Source organism: Muscardinus avellanarius (genome assembly GCF_963383645.1).
Source record: "Muscardinus avellanarius genome assembly, chromosome: 4".
NCBI classification, from domain to species: Eukaryota; Metazoa; Chordata; class Mammalia; order Rodentia; family Gliridae; genus Muscardinus; species Muscardinus avellanarius.
Window position 1 is genome coordinate 117225149 of NC_137789.1, and position 19508 is coordinate 117244656.

Sequence of the window (19508 nt, forward strand, 5' to 3'; positions counted from 1 at the left end):
CTGCGCCACCACGCCCGGCTATTTTTCATTCTTTATTTTGAAGTAGGGTTTCACTGAGTTGCAAAGGACCTCACTAAGTAGCTGAGGCTGTCCTTAAACCTCCATCCTCCTGTTTCAGCCTCCCAAATGCTGGGGTTACAAGCCTGCGACACCACGCCCGGCTATCCGGCATACAATCTTAAGTACTAAGGGAGGTGTCAAACTTAACAGCTTGTTTTGAGCGTTTGTTGCAGCGTCATGAGGACACAGTATCCAATGAATGCAAATGAAACAACGTAGGCGCGGTACACAGCATGTATTTTTGGCTTGTAAGCCATCAAGTTTTAGGATGATGTACACAACTCCTGTACGTAGACACGCGTCACACAAGAACTTTACCTACTAATAGAACAGCAAATTCCTCCGCTGCCCCTGTGAGCGAATCAGTACGTTCTTCAACATTACCCTGTTAGGGAACCAACGCTAACAACGCAGTAAACTTTGGGGAGACCCTCTTGGGCGTTCGAATCCGCGAAACACGCGGCGCCCCGCACCCAGCCCGGCGCCCACTTGCTTCCGAGCCGGCCAGTCAGCGTCACGTGACGCGCCGGCAGGCCCCCCTCCTCTCAAGTGCATCCGCAAAGATGCCTCCCTATTCCCCCTTCTTTAGGAAAGCTGCTTCGAATTGTCAAAGGAAGGGGGAGCGGGCAAATATCTGAAAGGTTCTCCCCGTAGTGCTTCTCCATTCCCAGAGAGGCGACCTCACGGGAAACCTTTTCCTTACTGGTCAGGCAATTTCTTGGACAGCTCCCCGCCGGGCCTGGGTCTTTCCTGGCGGCAGGCGCCCGCGGTACGTCACTGTCCGCCGCCGCGTCCCGGCGCAGCTGCGGGCTCCTCCAGAGCCTGTGGCCCCGATGTCCTTGCCCCGGTGTGCCCTGCTGTGGGCGCGGCTCCCTGCGGGGCGCCAGGCTGGCCCAAGGGCGGCCGTCTGCTCTGCCCTCGGCGCCCACCTCGGGCCCCTTCCCGGGGCCCCGGGGCGCGGCGTTCCAGCCCTTGCCGCCTCCTCCGCCTCTGGGGGCTCCAAAGCCCCGAACACGTCTCTGTTCGTTCCCCTGACGGTGAAGCCGCAGGGCCCCAGCGCCGATGGCGACGTCGGGGCCGAGCTGACCCAGCCTCTGGACAAGAGTGAGTGCGGAGCCGGCGGCGGGGAGCCGTCCCTCCCCTGGTGACCGATCCCCGAGCGTCGTCTCTGCTCGCAGCGGCTCCCTCCCTCGGGTGGCGAGCCCTTCGACCCTGGGGAGTGTAGCCAACCCATCGTCCCACGCGGTTAAGCCCCGTGTGTTGAGACCTTTCTTTTGGTCGCTCTTCGGGTGGTCGATCACTTTTTCTAGTGCTTACGAGAGGGGTAAAGGAACGAGGCAGTGAGAAGCCCGAGAAGGATTTCTTTCAGGATCCTTCGTGTCATTGACCGGGCGCAGACGCGAACCTGATGCTGTTAGTTTGCTTCTGGGTACCAAGAGGAAAGAGATCATGATCTCCTCTCCAGACGCACGGTCTGCTGAGAGGACTGTCAGGTGGATAATCCACTGTAGAACGAGGTAGAATTGATAAAAGGTGTCCTTGCCAAAGGTGGTGGGTGTCCTGATCATCCCAGGCTCCAGGAGAAGCAAAAGCATATAACATCAGTGATGATGAGCTGTAGTGGGTTTTGTCCCTAAAACTTTGGGTGGGTTTGACAGAGGTGTGTAAATTTCTTTCTTTCTTTCTTTCTTTCTTTCTTTCTTTCTTTCTTTCTTTCTTTCTTTCTTTCTTTCTTTCTTGGTTTGACAGAGGTGTGTAAGATTAATTTCTTTCTTTCTTTCCTCCTCCTCCTCCTCCTCCTCCTCCTCCTCCTCCTCCTCCTCCTCCTCCTCCTCCTCCGGTTTGACAGAGGTGTGTAAATTTCTTTGTTTCTTTCTTTCTCTTTCTTTCTTTCTTTCTTTCTTTCTTGGTTTGACAGAGGTGTGTAAATTAATTTCTTTCTCTCCTCCTCCTCCTCCTCCTCCTCCTCCTCCTCCTCCTCCTCCTCCTCCTCCGGTTTGACAGAGGTGTGTAAATTTCTCCTCCTCCTCCTCCTTCTTCTACTTCTTCCCCCTCCTTCTCCTCCTCCTTTTTTTATTTTTATTTTTATTTTTTTTTTTTGAGGATTGAACCCAGGGGCATTCTACCACCAAGCTATACTCCCAGCCCTGTTTTTTATTCTATATTTCAAAACAGGGTCTCATTAAGTAGCTGAGAACCTGTAATCCTCCTGTCTCAGCCTCCCAAATACTGGGATTGCAGGCATGCACTACCATGCCCAGCTTGTGTAAATGTTTTCGAGGGGCGTTTTGTATAAGATGGCTGCGATTGGACTTAGATGATGAGAAAGTGAGCGGTTTCCTCTGGGACCCTGAGGGAATGCCCCAGCTCTCCTGGGTACTAGCTATCCAGGAACTTTCTTTGGTCAGTTCACTTTAACAAGCAACATTGGTGCCTCTAGTTGCAATTTGAAGATACAACAGCACGACATGGGTCAAATCTTGTTTTTTCAGAGAATCCAGGATTTTCATTAAAAATGTGCAATTCCCAGCATATATCATTTTTTTCTTTTTCTCCTCCTTCTACTTTGAGATAGTCTGTTACCCAGGGAGACCTCCAACTTCTGGGCCTAAGTAATCCTTCTGCCTCAGCCTTCTGAGTAGTTGGGATTCCAGGCCTATACCATCACTCTGGGCTGTTATTCTTGACTTTTTCCAAGCCAGTGCTAAGCAAGGCCTTTCACTGTACTTGGAGTTGGGGACTGTATTATTTTAGTAACTTTTTTTTTTTTTTTTTTTGCGGGTCTGGGGATGGAACCCAGGGGCATTCTACTTCTGAGCTACACCTCCTGCTCTACTTTTCTTTATTTTGAAACAGGGTCTCATTAAGTTACGGACGGCCTCACTAAGTAGCTGATGCTGCCGTGAATTGCGAACTTGTGGTCTCAGCCTCCCAAATGCTGGGATCACAAGCGTGCACCACCACACCTGGCTTTAGTAACTATTTTTTTTTTTTTTTTGACACTGGGAATTGAATTCAGGGGCATTCTACTCCCAACCTATATCCCTAGCCCTTTTTTATTTTTTATTCTGAAACTGGGTACACATAGCTATTGGTACCAGAAGCTGTCACTGCTCCATCTCTGTTGCCTGCTTCCTGCCAGGAAAGTTGGTATCCCTCAAGGATCTGTCCTGTGTCCCTTTGCCTTATTCGATGGTCTTGTAACAGAGTGTCTCATTTTCTTCTTTGCCCTTAAAGTCAGTATTTCTCAGACCCTGTCTCTACCGTGGAGCTTTCTCTCTCATTCACCCTTCACCTATATAGCTGCCTACCAGGTATCTCCACTTGGGTTTCTTACATAACCCTCACCTCAGCTTGCCCAAGACAATATATCTTCCTCCTAACCTGCTCCTTTTTCAGGCACTCAGGTAAAAAACCTGATGATCGCTGGGCTTGGTGGCACATGCTTGTAATCCCCGCACTTGGGAAGCTGAGACGGGAGGATTGGAATGGTTTGAAACTAGCCTCAGCTACTTAGTGAGGCTCTCAGCAACTTAGTGAGACCCTGTTTCCAAATAAAACATAAAATAGGTCCAGGAGTATAACCTGAAGGTAGAAAGCCCCTGGGTTCCACCCCCAGTACCACCAAAAAAACAAAAACAAACAAACAAAAAAACCTGATGATCTTGGTTCTTCTCATTCTTTGCCCCCTACAGTTAGTAGTCATAAAGTCCAGTTGACAAGTCTTGTTAATTCTGTCTCAGAAATTCATTTACTTTTCTCTTCCACTGCCACCAAATTGGCCTAAATTACCAGCCAAAAATCCTCTCTTTTTCCACTGGATTGGTGGGGTAGCCTCTTATGCGGCTCCTCACATACCTTTGATCTTTCTGTTCCATTTTGCAGTCAAAATGTTGTTTTGAAAAGATCTAATCCTTTTCCTCTGCTAAAAATCATTTATGTATTCTTCATTTTTTCTAGTTTAAAAGGTTCCCTCTTCCTTTATTTATTTATTTTTATTTTTTGTACTAGGGATTGAACCTAGGAGCATTCTACTTCTGAGCTACACCTTCAGCCCTTCTTAGTTTTAATTTTGAAATAGGGTCTTGCTAAATTGCTATGGCTGTCCTCAAACCTGTGATCCTCCTGTCTCAGCTTCCTTGGTGCTGAGAATATAGGCTTGAGCCACCCTGCTGGCCCCCAGGTCTTGCTGTAGCCCGTAAGGTGCTGCTAGATGTGACTTGGTTCTTCTCCAGCCTCCTTGCAATTTACTTCCTGTGCTTCAGCCATCTGGATGACATATACCTCTGTTCCAGGCCTTGACACATACGGTTCCTCCTGCCTCATGTACCCCAGTAGTGCTTTCATTTATAATTTTTTTGGGGTACTGCGTATTTAACCAAGGGGCATTCTACCTCTGAGCTACATCTCAGCCCTTTCTATTTTTTGTTTTGAAACAGGGTCTCACTAGGTTGCTGAGTCTTGCTAAGTCAGTCGCTGAGGCTGTCCTCAGACTTGGGGTTCTGCTGTGTGTGGTGGCACATAATCCCAGGGTTTGAGAGGTTGAGACAGGAGAACTGGAGATTAGGTCCAGCCTCAGCAACTCAGTGAGACTTGTTACAATTTAGCAAGACCTGTTTCAAAATAAAAAAAAGGGCTGTGGGATGGTATATTTTGGAGGTAGAATGACCCTGGGTTCAATCCCCAGTATCACAATAACAAACAAAAAAACCTGTGATATTTCTGTCTCAGCCTCCCAAGTACAGGGATTGTAGGTATGCACCAGCTTAAACCCATCTTAAATTTTTTTTTTTTTTTTTAATGGCAAATAGTGGCCGGGCGTGGTAGTGCACGCTTGTAATCCCTGAGAGGCGGAGACAGGAGGATCGGGCAGGTTCGAAGCCAGCTGTGCTGGCTTAAGAGACCCTGTTTCCAAATAAAAATATAAAAAGTAGGTCTGGGAGTATAGCCCGGAGGTAGAAGGGCTTCCAGGAACCCCAGTACCACCACCACCAAAAAAAAAAAAAAAAGACAAATAGTTGTGTACAGTTATGATGTACAATATGATGTTTTGATATATGTTCACATTGTGGAGTGATTAAATGAAGCTAAATAGCAAATCTATCACCGTATATACTTATTTTTGTATTCTTAGTAATTTTGAAATATACAGTACCTTACTTATTATATGCAGTAGTGCTAAAACTTATTCTTCCTGTGTATCTAAACTGTACACTTTAAGTTGGGCATGGTGGCACATGCTTGTAATCTCAGTACTTGGGAGGTTAAAAGAGGAGATTGCAGGTTCAAAGCCAGTCTCAGCAATTTAGTGAGACCCTATCTCCAGATAACTTGGAAGTAGAATGCCTCTGGTTCCGTCCCTAGTTCCAAAATAAATAAATAAACTGTTCTCTTTGATGAACATCTGCACTTACCCTTTTCAGCCAACTCTACCTGCCTCCAGTAGTCACCATTCTACTTTCTACTTTTTTGAGTTTGCTTTTTTTGATTCCCACATGTAAGTGACATTATGCAGTATCTGTCTTTTCCTGGTTTATTTCACTTAGCATAATATTCTCTGGGTTCTTCCATGTTGTCTCAAAGGACAGAATTTTTTTTTTTAAGGCTGAAAAATGTTCCATTTTACTTACACAGAAGTTTCCTTTTCTCTGCACCCTTGTGAACACATGGTATCTTTCTTTTTCTTTATAGCCATTCTAACAGGTATATGCTAATATGTCACTATGGCTTAATTTAATTTCCATTTCCCTGATGATTAGTGACAACATTTTATCTGTTGGCTGTTTGCATGTTGTGAACGTATGTGTGAGAGAGAGTTGTGATTATGTGTTGCACATGTTACTATATGTCGTGTATGTGTATTACTGGGGATTGAACCCAGGAGCATTCTACTTCTGAGCTATACCCCCAGTCCTATTTTATTTTTTATTTTGAAGGACGTTTTTGCTAACTTTCTGAGGCTGACTGAATCTGTGATACTCTTGTCTCAGCCTCCCAAGAACTGGGATTACAGGCCTGTGCCACCACGCCCACAAAAAAAAAAAAGCTACCTATAAAAATTCTTGACTTAAAGTGGCATATTACGCCGGGTGTAGTGGCGCACGCTTTTAATCCCAGCATTTGGGAGGCTGAGACTAGAGGATCACTGTTCATGGACAGCCTCAGCTACTTAGTGAGGCCCTCTGCAACTTAGTGAGACCCTGTTTCAAAATAAAGAATAAAAAATAGGGCAGGGGGTGTAGCTCAGAGGTAGAATGCTCCTAGGTTCCATTCCCACACCCACACACACACAAAAATAAAGTGGCATATTACTTCAGGCATTTAATTCAACTTCCCCTGTTGAATCTCTCCTCTCTCTCTCTCTCTCTCTGTCTCTGTCTCTGTCTCTGTCTCTGTCTCTCTCTGTCTCTCTCCATCTCCGTCTCTCCAGGACTAGAGATTGAACCCAGGGCCTCACACATGTTAGATAAGCACTCTACTGCTGAATTACATCCACAGCCCTTTATTTTACAATAGGGACTTGCCAGGTTGCCCAGGCCATCCTTATACTTGAGATTCTTCGTGTCTCAGCCACCAGGGTAGCTGGGATTATAGGCATTTATGACTATGCCCAGCTCTACTATTACTCCTATTGTTTATTTTGGTGCTGGGGGCGTTGAATTTAGGGACATTCTGCTTCTGAGCTATGCCTTCAGCTCTTGTTATTTTTTATTTTGAAACAGGGTCTCTGAATTGCTTAGGGTTTTGCTAAAGCACTGGGACTGCCTTTGAATCTGTGATCCTCCTGTCTCAGCCTCCCAAATACTGGGATTACAGGTGTGCATCACCACACCTGGCTAGCTCTCCTGTTACTCTTGAAATACAGCCATCCAACTCTTGACTGTGCTTCTGGTGACCAGGAACTTTGACTTTTGGGAGGCGCAATTTCTTTTTGCCTTTATTTTTATTTATTTGTTTGTTTATTTAGTTTTTGCAGTACTGGAAATTGAACTCAGGGGCATTCTACCTCTGAGATACACCCCTAGCCCTATTTTTTATTTTATTTATTTTTTATTTTTTAATTTGAACAGTGTCTCAGTGAGTTGCAAAAGGCCTCATAAATTGCTGAGGCTGGCTGGGAACTTGTGATCCTCCTGTCTCAGCCTTCCAAGTACGGGGATTACAAGCATGCACCACCATGCCCAGCTCTCTTTTTGCTGTTCTAAGTATTAAGAAGTTCTTTGTGTTAATCCCATTGGAATCTTCTACCTTTCTCTCCCACCACCTTAGGCCATCTAGAGCAAGTAAGAGGAACATGTTCTTAAAATCTCAAATTCTAGATCATCCTGGCTCCTTTAGTTGTTTGCATAAGGGTGTGGTGATCTGGTCCTTGCCATCTTGGTTGTCTTTCTGGATTTATTTTAGCTGCTTGCTATTTAACGTACAGAATGTAAATAAATGAAACCAAGCATGGTTATCTAAACGTGGCCTGAAAAAGCCAAAGCTTAGCTCTGAACTGGTTTTCCCTTGTCCGTTCTTCTGTAGTACAACAAGGATGTCGTATTATTGACTATCATTTTTCTAGATACTCCATCACACATTAATCCATAAAGAAGGATCAACTAAAACCTTCAACTTCATGCAGTGCTCATTAAACTGTTTTTATTGTTAGAACTTAAATTTTCTTTTGTCTTTGGACATTTTTCTGAAGTAGAAAGCAAATGTTAAATTTTTGTATCTTTCCCTAGATGAAGTAAAGAAGATCTTAGACAAGTTTTATAAAAGGAAAGAAATTCAGAAACTGGGTGCTGATTACGGACTTGACGGTAAGGCCAATAGCATCACTATAGATGTGTTGCTTCCTGAGAGTTTAGCTTCATCAGTATGTGGGACCTCATGGCCCAGAAGCAAGGACGCAGTTGTAGTCTGGAGGCCAGTCTCTGACCTTTGCTTCTTCCCTGTGGGAGACTGGTGAGCCAGGCTTCATGGCCCGTGAGCTGCGTGTTAGCCTGCCTTCCTGTTGTGCTGGGATTTCAACTTTAGCCTAGATCATAATCTAGTTATAGTATCAAAAAAAAATTTTTTTTTTTTTTTTTTTTGGTGGTACTGGGGTTCCTGGAAGCCCTTCTCCCTCCGGGCTCTACTCCCAGACACCTATTTTGTATTTTTATTTGGAAACAGGGTCTCTTAAGCCAGAGCACGCGCCTGGCTTCGAACCTGCGCGATCCTCCTGTCTCTGCCTCCCAAGTGCGGGTTTTACAAGCGTGCGCCACCACGCCTGGCCTAAAAAAAAATTTTTAAAAGACACATTGGAGCCGGGCGTGGTGGTGCACGCTTGTAATCCCAGCGTTCGGGAGGCTGAGACCGGAGGATCGCGGTTTGTGGACAGCCTCAGCTTCTTAGTGAGGCCCTCTGCAACTAAGTAAGACCCGGTTTCAAAATAAAGAATAAAAAAATAGGGCAGGGGGTGTAGCTTGGAGGTCAAATGCCCCTGAGTTCCATCCCCAGATGGAAAAAAAAAATAAGATTGAAGCCGGGTGTGGTGGCGCACACTTGTAATCCCCGCGCTTGGGAGGCTGAGACTGGAGGATCACACAGGTTCGAAGCCAGCCTCAGCTACTTAGTGTGAGGCTCTCAGCAACTTAGTGAGACTCTGTTTCCAAATTAAAATATAAAATAGGTCTGGGAGTATAACCCTGAGGTAGAAAGCCCCTGGGATCCACCCCCAGTACCGTAAAATAAAATGAGATTGAAAATGAAAATTAAGTCTTACATATTTTAATTTTGTTGTCCACAGCTCGTCTCTTCCATCAAGCTTTCATAAGTTTTAGAAATTATATTATGCAGTCTCAGTCTCTGGATGTGGACATTCACATTGTTTTGAATGACATTTGCTTCAGTGCAGGTAAGTGTTTAGAAGATTTTTTTAAATCCTGTTGAATAAGCTGTTTCTTCCCATGCTTTATTTTTCTAGCAGGGCTTGTTTTAGAGTAGGTATTGGTAAATTGGACATGGTGGCACATGCCTGTAATCCCAGTACATGGGAAGCTGAGACAGGAGAACCGCAGGTTCAAGGACAGCCTCAGCAAGGAGTGAGGCTCTCATCAACCTAGCTAGATCCTGCTTCAAAATAAAAATAAAATAGAGAGCCGGGCGTGGTGGCGCACGCTTATAATCCCCGTGCTTGGGAGGCTGAGACAGGAGGATCACACAGGTTCGAAGCCAGCCTCAGCTACTGAGTGAGGCTCTCAGCAACTTAGTGAGACCCTGTTTCCAAATAAAATACAAAAAAGGTCTGGGAGTATAGCCCGGAGGTAGAAAGCCTCTGGGTTCCACCCCCAGTACTGCTAAATAAATAAATAAATAAATAAATAAATAAATAAATAGCTAGGTAGAATGCCCCTGGATTCAGTCCCTGGTACAAAAAACAAAAACAAAAACAAAAACAAAAAACAGTATAGGTCTTGGTGACATCCTCTGTAAACAATTTAGTGCTTTCATAAGAAACCTTTTAGGTCACTTTTCTTTCTTTCTTTCTTTCTTTCTTTCTTTCTTTCTTTCTTTCTTTCTTTCTTTCTCTCTTTCTTTCTGTGGCGCTGGGGAAGGAACTCAGGTCTCACTAAATTGCTAAGAGTCTCACTAAATAGCTGAGGCTAGCCGTGAACCTGGATCCTCCTATCTCAGCTTCCTAAGTACTGAGATTACAAGCATGTGCCACCATGCCTGGCTTCACTTTACTTTTTTCTTGGGTTCCTCAGCTAGTTATTAATGTCATGAATATGTCTTAGACTGGAGCTTTGATTTATTACCATCTGTTCTTTGCTATATATAAACATAGTCAGCCAGGCATGTGGCACATACTTGTAATCCTAGTACTTGGGAGACTGAGACAGGAGGATCACAGGTTTGTGGCCAGCCTCATTTATTTAGTGAGGCCCTCTGCATCTTAGACCCTTTTTTTTTTTTTTTTTTTTTGTGGTACTGGGGTTCCTGGAAGCCCTTCTACCTCTGGGCTACACTCCCAGACCTATTTTTTTTTTGGAAACAGGGTCTCTTAGGCCAGCACGGCTGACTTCGAACCTGCAGGATCCTCCTGTCTCCGCCTCCCAAGCGCGGGGATTACAAGCGTGCGCCACCACGCCTGGCATTAGACCCTGTTTTAAAATAAAGAATTAAACCGGTCATGGTGGCACATGCTTATAATCTCAGCATTTGGGAGGCTGAGACAGGAGGATCACGGTTCATGGACAGCCCCTCCACAACTCAGTGAGACCCTGTTTCAAAATAAAAAATAGGGCTAGGGGTGTAGCTCAGAGGTAGAATGCCCTTGGGTTCTATCCCTAGTACCACAAAAAAAAAAAAAAAAAAAACAGAGGTAGAATTCCCCTGGGTTCAATCCCCAGTACCAAAAAAAAGTAACATAGGCTAGGAAATGTAGCTCCAGGGAAAAGCACATGCTTCACAGGTGCATGACCCTGGGTTCAGTCTCCAGTACACACACAAAATATGTGCACCTTTAACTCACTTCGTGTACCTGCAGGCCTACTCTATAATGTATATGTTCATATTTATTTATTTATTTATTTATTTATTTATTTATTTAATATTTTTGCAGGTCTGGGGATGGAATCCAGGGGCATTTGACCTCCAATCTACAACTCCTACTATTTTTTTATTTTTTATTTTGAGACAGGGTCTCACTAAGTTGTGGAAGGCCTAAGTAGCTGAGACTGTCCACGAACCGCAATCCTCCAGTCTCAGCCTCTCAAATGCTGGGATTGCAATCTTGCGCCACCATGCCTGGAGTATTTGTTTTTTATTATTAGTGGTGCTCAGGATTAAACCTGGGCCTTGTATATGCTAGGCTAATGTTGTATCTCTCAGATATATCTCCACCCTTTTGAGTTCTTTACGGTTTTGTATGTAGCTAGGGATTAAACTCAGGGGCATTCTAACCTCTTGAGGCACACCCTCCCAGCCCTATTTTATTTTATTATTAAACAGGGTCTCACTAATTTCCCATGCACTAGCCTCAAGCCTGCACTCTTCCTGTCTCATCCTCCCAAGTACTGGGGTTATAGGTGTTTGCCACCACACCTGGCAAGTTCTTTATTCTTAAATTTAACTTTCATCAATGCTAGTATTTGCCTCTTTGCACTGGAATAATAGAATACAGGGATTGGGGCCGGGTGTGGTGGCACACGCTTGTAATCCCAGGATTCAGGAGGTGAAGACCGGAGGATCACAGTTCAAAGACAGCCTCAGCTACTGAGTGAGGCCCTTTGCAACTCAGTGAGACCCTGTTTCAAAAAATAAAAAGATACCGGGCGTGGTGGTGCACGCGTGTAATCCCAGCATTTGGGAGGCTGAGACAGGAGGATCACAGTTCAAGGCCAGCCTCAGCTACTTAGTGAGGCCCTTTGCAACTCCGTGAGAATGTAAAGAATAAAAAATAGGGCTGAAGATATAGCTTGGATTCCATCCCCAGGACCACAAAAAAAAAAAAAAAAAAAAGGACTAAAAAAAAAAATAGGACCGAGGGTATAGATCAGAGGTAGATTGCCCCAGGGTTCCATTTCCAGAACAGCAAAAAAAAAAAAAAAAAAAGAAGAAGAAGAAGAAGAAGAATACAGGAGATTGATAGCCAGGTTTCTGCTTTCCTAGAAATGTAAGTGAAATTTGGAGGAAAATGCAAGACAAAGCAAGATTCCAGAAAAGTATAGATTGTCCTATTCTACAGGTTTTCTTCTTATTCTGGCAGTGACCCCCCCGCCATTTACCCCACTAAGAAAAAGACTTCACTTTGTTCAGTTGTGGACAACATGTCAATTGCACGTGTTAATGCATTGTTTTCCTTTCCAGCTCATGTGGATGATCTATTTCCATTTTTCTTGAGACATGCCAAACAGATATTTCCTGTGTTGGAATGTAAAGATGATCTCCGAAAAATCAGTGACTTAAGATTGCCACCTAACTGGTTAGTTCCTTCATTTGTGGATTTGAAATTTTCAGTTCCTAATTTGGGGAGACTAATGATTAGTATATATTGTTGACATTATATGCTGGATGACAAATTATAAGGAATCTGATTGTGTCCTTTTCCTTGAGAAAACAGGCAATGTGTTCTGTAAGGCAGTTAACTGGAGTCTCTCCTTGATCCTGATCAAGCTTGGGCTTAGGTTTTGTTAGGACAGATCTGAAGGAGCCCTGTTTGGGGGTATTGTCCCTGCATCTAAGTTGTGACCTTCCTGCTGCCTCAGTTGGAGTAGTAGCATTTCCTAGCACCTCAAGGCTTCTTGGAGACCGCTCAGATCCTTGGTGGGCCACTCTCTTGTAGGCCCTACCCATTCTCACCTGGCCCGTGTTCAGCCATGATTTGGCTCAAGGTCCACACAGATTTCAGGGCTCTCTTCTCCCTCAGTACTTCCTGTTTTTTCATACTCTGCTCTTCAAAACCCAGCTGCTTCAACAGCTTTGAGCTTGACCTCCTTCGTTCAGTGGGACTATTCTCTACTTGCCCCGCATGCTGCCGGGTGCAGTGGGGCTCATCTCCAGCATCCCCTTCTTCAGTCCCATGCTGCCTGTTCTGCACGGCCCCATACAGCTACAGCATACATTTTGCCAAGGTTTGCATTTGCTTATGGGGGTTAGGTCTGGTCTCTCGCTGCCAGTTAGTCCATCGTGGCCAGAAGCAGAAGGCCTCGTTACTCAAGTTGAATATGTTGAAATTCAGAGGCCTGGGAATATTTGCTTTTAGGGTCTTGTGTTTAGAGCTGCAGGAATGATATGACCATATCTATGGAACTGATAGCAGTTTAAACTTATTTTTAGTAACTCCTGAGGAAAAATTTTGGACAGTTGGGAAAAGATCCAAGACATTAATTTGCATTATGGGATCTGTGTTCACTAGTTAGTTAATGCAATGTTTGGAAATGAGTAATATTTTTAATCTAGATATGAACCCAGTTGTTTAGTTTTTCAAAGACTTATCTTGTTAAGAGACTGCTTCATTTGGAATCTATTCAGTTGATATCTCTGCCAGGATAAATTTTGAAGTTATGGAATTAAGCTGTTTATCTATGTTTTAGGTACCCAGAGGCCAGAGCCATACAGCGGAAGATAATATTCCATTCAGGCCCCACAAACAGTGGAAAGACTTACCATGCAATCCAGAAATACTTGTCAGCAAAATCTGGAGTGTATTGTGGCCCTTTAAAATTACTGGCACATGAGATCTTCGAAAAGAGTAATGCTGCTGTCAGTACATTGCCAAATAGTTGCTTTTTTTTTTTTCCTCTTCTTGTATATTTTCTGTTTTGGGCATGAAGTTGGACAATGGGATAAAGCGTATGTAGTAACTTCCTACTAACAAAAATTATCTTATTTTTTGCACCTAAAGAAGCTCTAAGTTGTAAGAAGTACTATCTTATATGTACAATTAAGAAAGAAAAAGTTGCTGCCAACTGAGCTCTGGCATACCGTCAGTACTTAAGATACATCCTGATTTCAGAGATTTAAAATGTGAGAAAATAGCCAGGCATGGTGGTACATACCTTTAATCCCAGTACTTGGGAGACTGAGATAGGTGGATTGCAAGTTTGAGCTAGTCTCAGCAATGGATAAGATCTTGTTTCAAAATAAAAAGGTTGGAGGTATAGCTCAGAAGTAGAATGGTCTTCGGCACCCCCCAAAAATGCAAAATAATATATGCAGTAGAATGAATAAAATATTATAGAACATTTCATATGTAGAGAGAAGTGCAGAGAGTAACATACAAATAACCTTGAATTCACTACTCAACTTGATCAGACCTAGCTTGTTTCATTTACTTTTTGAAAAAAATTAATGATTAGTTCAAACCTCCTAACTTTCTCTCAACTCCTTTGCCTTCTCAGAGTTAACAACTGCTGTTATGATGTTTAATTTTCCTTTTGCTTTTGAGATATCTCCAATTTACCTATGTAAGAAAGTAGTTCTTTGTGCTGTTATAAAAAAGAAAAAAAATGCAAGCCGGTGTGGTGGTGCACACTTGTAATTCTAACATTTGGGAGGCTGAGACAGGAGGATCCCAGTTCGCGAACAGCCTCAGCTACTACTTAGTGAGGCTCTCAGCAACTTAGTGAGGCCCTGTTTCCAAATAAAATAGAAATAGGTCTGGGAGTGTAGCCCAGAGGTAGAAAGCCCTTGGGTTCCATCTCCAGTACCAAAATAAAATAAAGAATAAAAAATAGGCCTGGGGGTATAGCTCGGAGGTATTCCATCCCCAGTACCGGAAAAAAAAAAAGGTATTGAGGATATTTTATATCAGCTTTTAAATAAATTTGATGATGATGGAGAGAACACTCTATTAAGCATCCATGACTACTTTTGTTATTCTCAAAGTGGCAGTGTCTCTGTTATCCCAGGGTGTGCCGTGTGACCTGGTGACAGGCGAGGAGCGGGTGACAGTGGACACAGATGGGAAGCAGGCCGCCCACGTTGCTTGCACTGTTGAGATGTGCAGTGTCACAACACCATGTATGTACATGCCATTTAAAAACTTAGGATTTGTATTTTTAACTTTAAAATACAGTTGAACTTACAAAGTTTTTTATTATGAGAAAACATTAAAAATCTGGAAAAAATAATACAACAAATATCTACTGCCTGCCACCAATTATAAATGCCAAACATTGTCATGCTTGTTTCTAAGTGTTTATTTTTTTTTCTCTTAAAAGAGCTTAAATTTTTTTCTTAATGTTAATAAGTATAGCTGAAGGTGCTTTTGTACCACTGCTCAGTTTTCTTCTCCCCTGTTTTGACCTAACTGCTATTAAGTATTTGATGTATTATTTCTTCTCCCTTTTATTTCATTGATATATGTTGCTTGGTTGTGTTTAAAATACTTGTATGATTATATTTTCTTACTGTGTGCAACTTTTTAACTCCATGCAACATTATTGTAGACCTAGTCTAGTTGAGATACCTATATAGTTTAAGTGTATTCATTTAAACTGTTATATAGTATTCCTTCTTATGAAAAAAATTATTCATTCCCCACTAAAACTATTTATTCCCCCACTAAAGGATATTTAGATTGCCTAAAAATTTTACCTATTCTATACAGTGCTGCTATGACCTACTTAAATATTTCAGAAAACATTTTAAGTGAAAATTAACTTTTTATTTATGTAATATAGCAATTATATCTTTACTTTCTAAAATATAAATATGTAAACAAGTAAAGAGAAAACAAATATACATAATTTTCCAGTCCTACCTATTCAGAAGCAGCAAGTGTTAATCCTGTTGTGTATATAGTTGTATGTGTATTATGAGTATGTATATTAAATAAAATAGGGATTGCACATTATTTACTAATTACTAATTTGTTTTTTTTCACTTTCTAATCAACTTAGTAGTTTAAAAAAAATAGTGTAAGCTGGGCCTGGTGGTGCACGTTTGTAATGCCAGCATTTGGGAGGCTGAGCAGAAGGATCGAGGTTCTAGGCCAGCCTCAGTACTTAGTGAGGCCCTTTGCAACTTAGTGTGAGACCCTGTTTCAAAATAAAGAAAAAATAGGGCTGGGGGTGTAGCTCAGAGATAGAATATCCCTGGGTTCCATCCCCAGTACTGCAAAAAATTTTTTTGAAATTAAAAAAAAGTGTATGTCAAGGTAATACATTGTAAACATTTATTTTTATTTATTTATTTATTTATTTATTTATTTATGGTGGTACTGGGGTGGAACTCAGAGGCTTTCTACCTCTGGGCTATACTCCCAGACCTATTTTATACTTTATTTGGAAACAGGGTCTCACTAAGTTGCCGAGAGCCTCACTAAGTAGCTGAAGCTGGCTTCGAACCAGTGCGATCCTCCTGTCTCAGCCTCCCAAGCAAGGGATTACAAGCATGCGCCACCACACCAGCTCATTGTAAACATTTAAATAGAAGTAATACATTGTAAAAATTTAAATAGCATACAAGTTTACAAATAAAAATGTCCTCTTCTTCCCCCTCTTTTCTAGTCCTTTTTATATATGTCCAGATTAAAATAAGTTTTAATCTGATGGTTTTTCATTATAAAATTAGCTTTGTTTAATGTTCTCATCTCAGTTCCTTAGTATTTAGGGAAGAAAAAAATACAATATATATGACTTACAGAGAATAAAATAATTTTGTTGGAAGTATTTTTGCCATAGGAAAATATGGTATGCACTGATTTTTTACCATAACAAAGGGCTTACAACCACTAAGAATGATCAAACCCGAGGCCCAAGTAATTACACCCCCACTTCACATTCTGCTCCTAAGTGCCGTCTGGCTTCCCATTGTAGGGATGCTCTATCAGTAAATGAAGGGCTGTCTTTCTACTCCTTGTCCTTGGAAATGTAGGTACTTGCCTTCTACTCTGTGATGGTATTGGAGTTTTGATATTAAAATTTATTTATAATACTATTTAAGTAGATTGTATTGCTCATGATAACTTTTTTAATTTAAAGATGAAGTGGCCGTAATTGATGAAATTCAAATGATTAGAGACCCAGCCAGAGGATGGGCGTGGACCAGAGCACTTCTAGGTTGGTGGTCTTCGTTCTTGTAAAACTGAGCTTGTGACATCTGCACTGAGACTTATTTAATCTGTTTGACATTGCCAAGCACTCAGCTGGATTCTCTCTCTTTGACAGTAGTTAATCAAAAAACTCTGAAGTGAAGCCAGTCATGGGGTCAAATGCTCGTAATCTGGGTACTTGGGAGGCTGAGACAAGAGGAGACCCTGTTTGAAAATAAAGGATAAGAAATAGGGGTGGGTGTGTAGCTCCAAGGTAGAATGCCTCTGGGTTCAATCCCCAGTACTGCAAAAAAGGGGAGGGAGGTTTGAAATGTGAGGTTTTTAAGTTTATATTAATTTTATTTTTTTTATGGTACTGAGGATTAAACCCAGAGCCATTCTACCTCCTAATTACACCCCACCCCTTTTTATTTTTTGTTTTAAACATCATCTTGCTAGGTTACTGAGAGTCTATACTGCTGAAGCGGCCCTCAAATCTGTGATCCTCCTTTTTAGCCTCCCAAGTACTGAGATTACAGGTGTGCACCACCACACGACAGTTAGAGTATTGCTAAGTTAATGTAGGCCTTTGCTGGCTTCAATCCTCATTTCCCAGCCTCTCCAGCACTAGAATATGCAACAAAGCCCGGCCTTGTTTATTTTATTTTATTTTATTTTATTTTATTTTATTTTATTTTATTTTATTTTATTTTATTTTTTGTGGTACTGGGGATGGAACGCAGGGGCATTGTACCTCTGAGGTGCACACCCAGTCCTGTTTTAGTTTCTTTCTTTTTTTATTTTTTATTTTTTGTGGGTCTGGGAATGGAACCCAGGGGCATTTGACCTCCAAGCTATACCCCCTTGTCCTATTTTGTATTCTTTATTTTGAAACAGGGTCTCACTAAGTTGTAGAAGGCCTCAGTAAGTAGCTGAGGCTGTCTGCAAACCAGGATCCTCCGGGCTCAGTCTCCCGGATGCTGGAATTACAAGCGTGCGCCACCACACCTGGCTTGCTTTATTTTTGAAACAGGGTCTCACTGAGTTGCAAGGGGCCTTGCTAAGTAGCTGAGACTGTCCACGAACTGTGATTTTATGGTCTCAGCCTCCCAAATGCTGGGATTACAAAGCGTGCGCCACTATGACTGGCTTTGGCCTTGTTTTGTAATTTTTTTTTTTAATTGACCCTGGGGCATTCTATCTCTGAGCTATACCCCCACCCTTATTTTTTATTCTTTATTTTGAAATAGGGTCTCACTAAGTTAAGGAGGGCCTCACTGAGTTGCTGGGACTGGCTAAGAACCTCTGATTCTCCTGTCTGAGCCTCCCAAGTACTCCCAAGTGTGCACAGCCATGCCTGGCTTAAATATTATTTTAAAAATGAAGAACACTGGATGTGGTGTTTGATTCCTAGCACTACCAAAAAAACAGTTTCAAGTCTTGTCATATTCACATAATTACTATTAATGTTTTGGTATGTTTCTTGCCAGTCTTTTTTCTTACGCGTATGGGTTTTTTTGTTTTGTTTTGTTTTGTTTTGTGGTACTGGGGATGGAACCCAGGAGCATTCTATCTTCAAGCTATGCCGCCCCTCCACCCCCCGGCCCTATTTTTTATTCTTTACTTTGAAACAGGGTCTCACTGAGTAGATGAGGCTGTCTGTGAACTGCAATCCTTCTGTCTCAGCCTCCCAAATGCTGGGATTATAGCATGTGTCACCATGCCTGGCCACATACAGTGTTTTGAGAACATACAGTTTTGTATTTTGTTATTTTTTATTCTATTACTTCATAGACTTTTTTTATGCCACGTATTAACATTAACTGCATAAATTGTTCCATAGAGTTAAACATTTTCCCCACTATTTATAGTGCAATAAAGTATTTTGGGGCAGTAGCATTTTAGTTTTTACTTGTTTATTATTATTTCTTAAGATAGGTTCTTCTTAAAAGTGGTGTTATTGAAGTCCATGGATGTGGACTTTTAATGTTGGAGTCATTTGTTTTGTTTTGTTTGGTACTGAGAATTGAATTCAGAGGCATTCTGTTTCTCAGCTATACTCCAGCCCTTTTCAAAATTTTTAAATTTTTAAACAGATCTTTGCTAAGTTTCTGAGGCTGACACCAAACCTGTGATTCTCCTGCCTCAGCCTCCCAAGTACTGGGATTACAGGCATGGAGTGAATTTTTGTTTTCATTGTGTGCGTGTGTACCCTTAGGGGTACATCCCTAACCCTTTTTTTTTTTTTTTTTTTTAATTTGGAAACAGGGTCTTGATAAGTTGCTGACAGCCCTTAGGCTGGCTTCAAACCTGCAATTTTTTTTTCTCAGCTTTCCAAGTGCTAGAATTATAAGTATGCATCACTATAGCTGGCTTTGGTTTTGTGTGTGTGTGTGTGTGTGTGTGTGTGTGTGTGTGTGTGTGTGTGTGGTGCTGGGTATTGAACCCAGGGGCATTCTACCTCTGAGCTACAGCCCCAGCAGCCTGATTTTTTATTTTGAAACAGGGTCTCACTAAGTTGCAGAGAGCCTTACTAAGTAGCTAAGGCTGGCTGCAAACCCAGATCCTCCTGTCTCAGCCTCCCAAGTACTGGGATTACAGTGTACCACCATGCCTGCGTGTTTTCTTTTTCCTTTTCTTTTTCTTTCTTTCTTTCTTTTTTTTTTTTTTTTTTTTTTTTTGTACTGGGGGTGGAACCCAGGTGATTTCTACCTCCGGGCTGTACTCCCAGACCTGTTTTATATTTTATTTGGAAACAGGATCTCACTACGTTGCTGAGAGCCTCACTAAGTAGCTGAGGCTGGCTTTGAACCTGTGCCATCCTCCTGTCTCAGCCTCCCAAGCGCGGGGATTACAAGCATGCGCCACCATGCCTGGCACACCCAGCATGTATTCAAACTTTAAAACAAATAATTGAACTCTTCTTCAAAGAGTTTGC

The 19508-nt window shown here is 42.3% G+C and overlaps 1 protein-coding gene across 1 annotated transcript in view; it reads left to right on the forward strand.

Moving 5' to 3' along the window:
* Positions 1 to 893: 893 nt before the first annotated feature.
* The window catches only part of SUPV3L1 (Suv3 like RNA helicase), a gene marked incomplete at its 5' end in the record, with an annotated part of 34774 nt that continues 16159 nt past the window's right edge, over positions 894 to 19508 (forward strand). Inside the window, 7 exons of the mRNA XM_080693891.1 lie at positions 894 to 1164; positions 7788 to 7865; positions 8837 to 8944; positions 11902 to 12016; positions 13128 to 13296; positions 14445 to 14556; positions 16521 to 16598. Of these exons, the coding sequence (XP_080550017.1) occupies positions 894 to 1164; positions 7788 to 7865; positions 8837 to 8944; positions 11902 to 12016; positions 13128 to 13296; positions 14445 to 14556; positions 16521 to 16598 (931 nt within the window). The remainder of the gene's footprint in view (positions 1165 to 7787; positions 7866 to 8836; positions 8945 to 11901; positions 12017 to 13127; positions 13297 to 14444; positions 14557 to 16520; positions 16599 to 19508) is intronic.